At 44.7% G+C, this 2,011-nt stretch overlaps 1 protein-coding gene across 1 annotated transcript in view; it reads left to right on the top strand.

Annotated features, from left to right (window-relative positions):
- Positions 1-2,011, top strand: part of LOC101862517 (cytoplasmic aconitate hydratase) — a gene marked incomplete in the record, with an annotated part of 52,072 nt that overhangs the window by 32,531 nt on the left and 17,530 nt on the right. Inside the window, 2 exon segments of the mRNA XM_013085262.2 lie at positions 366-466; positions 1,444-1,572. Coding sequence (XP_012940716.1) covers positions 366-466; positions 1,444-1,572 — 230 coding nt within the window.

Raw genomic sequence — 2,011 nt, 5'->3', positions numbered from 1 at the left:
GTGGGGTGTCTGAATGTATTGTGGGGTGTTTGATAGGGTTATTTATGTGTATGTGGGGGTAGGCAGGGGAGGGAGGGGGTATTATTGTGTCAGACAGGTATTGGGTGTGTGTGTTCATGGGGTAGGAGGGGGGGGGATCATTTGTATATTATATGTGTGTGGGGAAGGGTGGGTGGGGGTGTCTTTGCTGTGGATGAGAAGTTTTTGGAGGAGCTGAGACAGACAAGTAGGTCATTTGTTTATGTGGGAGGAGTTTTCGAACAATCAGTTAGATATTTATATAAGTTGATGATTTGTTGGGTTGTTTTTTTTCAACTTTGAGAGAGCTTCTGCATTGTGTACATACTTGTGTGTGTGTTCCCCAGGTCGCGATGCGCAGAAGGTGAGCGTGATCGAGGCGTACCTCAAGGCCAACAACTTGTTCCGAGACTACGAGAACACAGCCCAGGATCCCATCTTCTCTGAGGTGGGTGTTGTTGTTGTTTGTTGTTGTTGTAGGCCATTCTGCCCTCACTGTGTTTGTGTCGATAGCTGTGTAAGACTTTGGAAAACTTTTTATAACACTGTTAAACTTTATAAAATACTGTAAAACTTTTAAAAACGTAAAACTTGAGAGGAGGGTGTTTTGTGTTGCCCTGACCTGTATAGTCTTCACTGTGTTTGTGTTGATAGCGCTGTAAAACTTTGTAAACGCTGTAAAACTGTATAATGTTTTAAGACTTTGTAAACGCTGAAAAACTTTGTAAAAACGCTGTAAAACTTTTTTAAAACACTGTAAAACTTCAGAGGTGGATTTTGTTTGTTGACAGCGCTGTAAAGACTTTTTTTAAAACTGTACGGTAAAACTCTTGTTTTGTTGTATTGTATCAAGAATGCTGTAAAACTCTGTGTGTTGTTGTGTTGTGTACTGGCACAGGGGGTAGAGCTGTGTGTTGTGTTGTATGAAAAACGCTGTAAAACTGTGTGTTGTGTGGTGTGTTGCCACATTCCTCCTCCTTCCTCTCTGCCTCTTCCTCCTCCTCTTATTGATTATAACGCTGCAAAACTCAATGTGTGTTGTGTGGTGCCACAGGTTGTGGATGTTGTATCGTTGGCGCTGTAAAACTCTGTGTGAGTGTCTGTTGTATCAAAAATGCTTTAAAACTCAATGTGTGTTGTGTGTGTTGCCACAGGGGGTAGAGCTGTGTATCGTGTTGAATCAATAATGCCGTTAAACTGTGTGTGATGTGTTTCATTGTGTGCTGGCACTGGTGGTAGATGTGGTATCAATAATGCTGTAAAACTCTGTGTGTGTTGCGTTGTGTTGTCTGTAAAACTCAGTGTGTGTGCTGCCACATTCCTCCTCCTCCTCTTCTTATTGATTATAACTGTGTGTTGTGTTGTATCGAAAACTGTAAAACTGCTCTCAATAATGCTGTAAAACTGTGTTGTGTGTTGCCACAGGTGGTAGAGCTGGACCTGTCCAGTGTGGTCCCGTGCTGCTCCGGGCCCAAGCGTCCCCACGACCGCGTCGCCGTCACCGAGATGAAGGAAGACTTCCTCAAGTCCCTCACCAACAAAGTGGGATTTAAGGTTTGTGTGTGTGTGTGTTGTTTGTGAGTGTGTGTGTGTGTGCCTGTGTGTGTGTGTGTGTGTTGTGTGTGTGTGTGTGTGTGTGTGTGCCCGCGCGCGGGGGGAGATGAAGGACGACTTGTTCAAGTCCCTCACCAACAAAGTTGGATTTAAGGTTTGTGTGTGTGTGTTGTTTGTGAGTGTGTGTGTGTGTGTGTGTGTGTGTGTGTGTGTGTGTGTATGCCCGCGCGCGGGAGGAGATGAAGGACGACTTTTTCATGTCCCTCACCAACAAAGTTGGATTTAAGGTTTGTGTGTGTGTGTTGTTTGTGAGTGTGTGTGTGTGTGTGTGTGTGTGTGTGTGTGTGTGTGTATGCCCGCGCGCGGGAGGAGATGAAGGACGACTTTTTCATGTCCCTCACCAACAAAGTTGGATTTAAGGTTTGTGTGTGTGTGTTGT

Source organism: Aplysia californica, unplaced genomic scaffold (assembly GCF_000002075.1).
Source record: "Aplysia californica isolate F4 #8 unplaced genomic scaffold, AplCal3.0 scaffold00360, whole genome shotgun sequence".
In the NCBI taxonomy this organism is placed as follows: domain Eukaryota; kingdom Metazoa; phylum Mollusca; class Gastropoda; order Aplysiida; family Aplysiidae; genus Aplysia; species Aplysia californica.
Note: the sequence above shows the minus strand (reverse complement) of the source record. Positions and strands in the feature narration are given on the sequence as shown.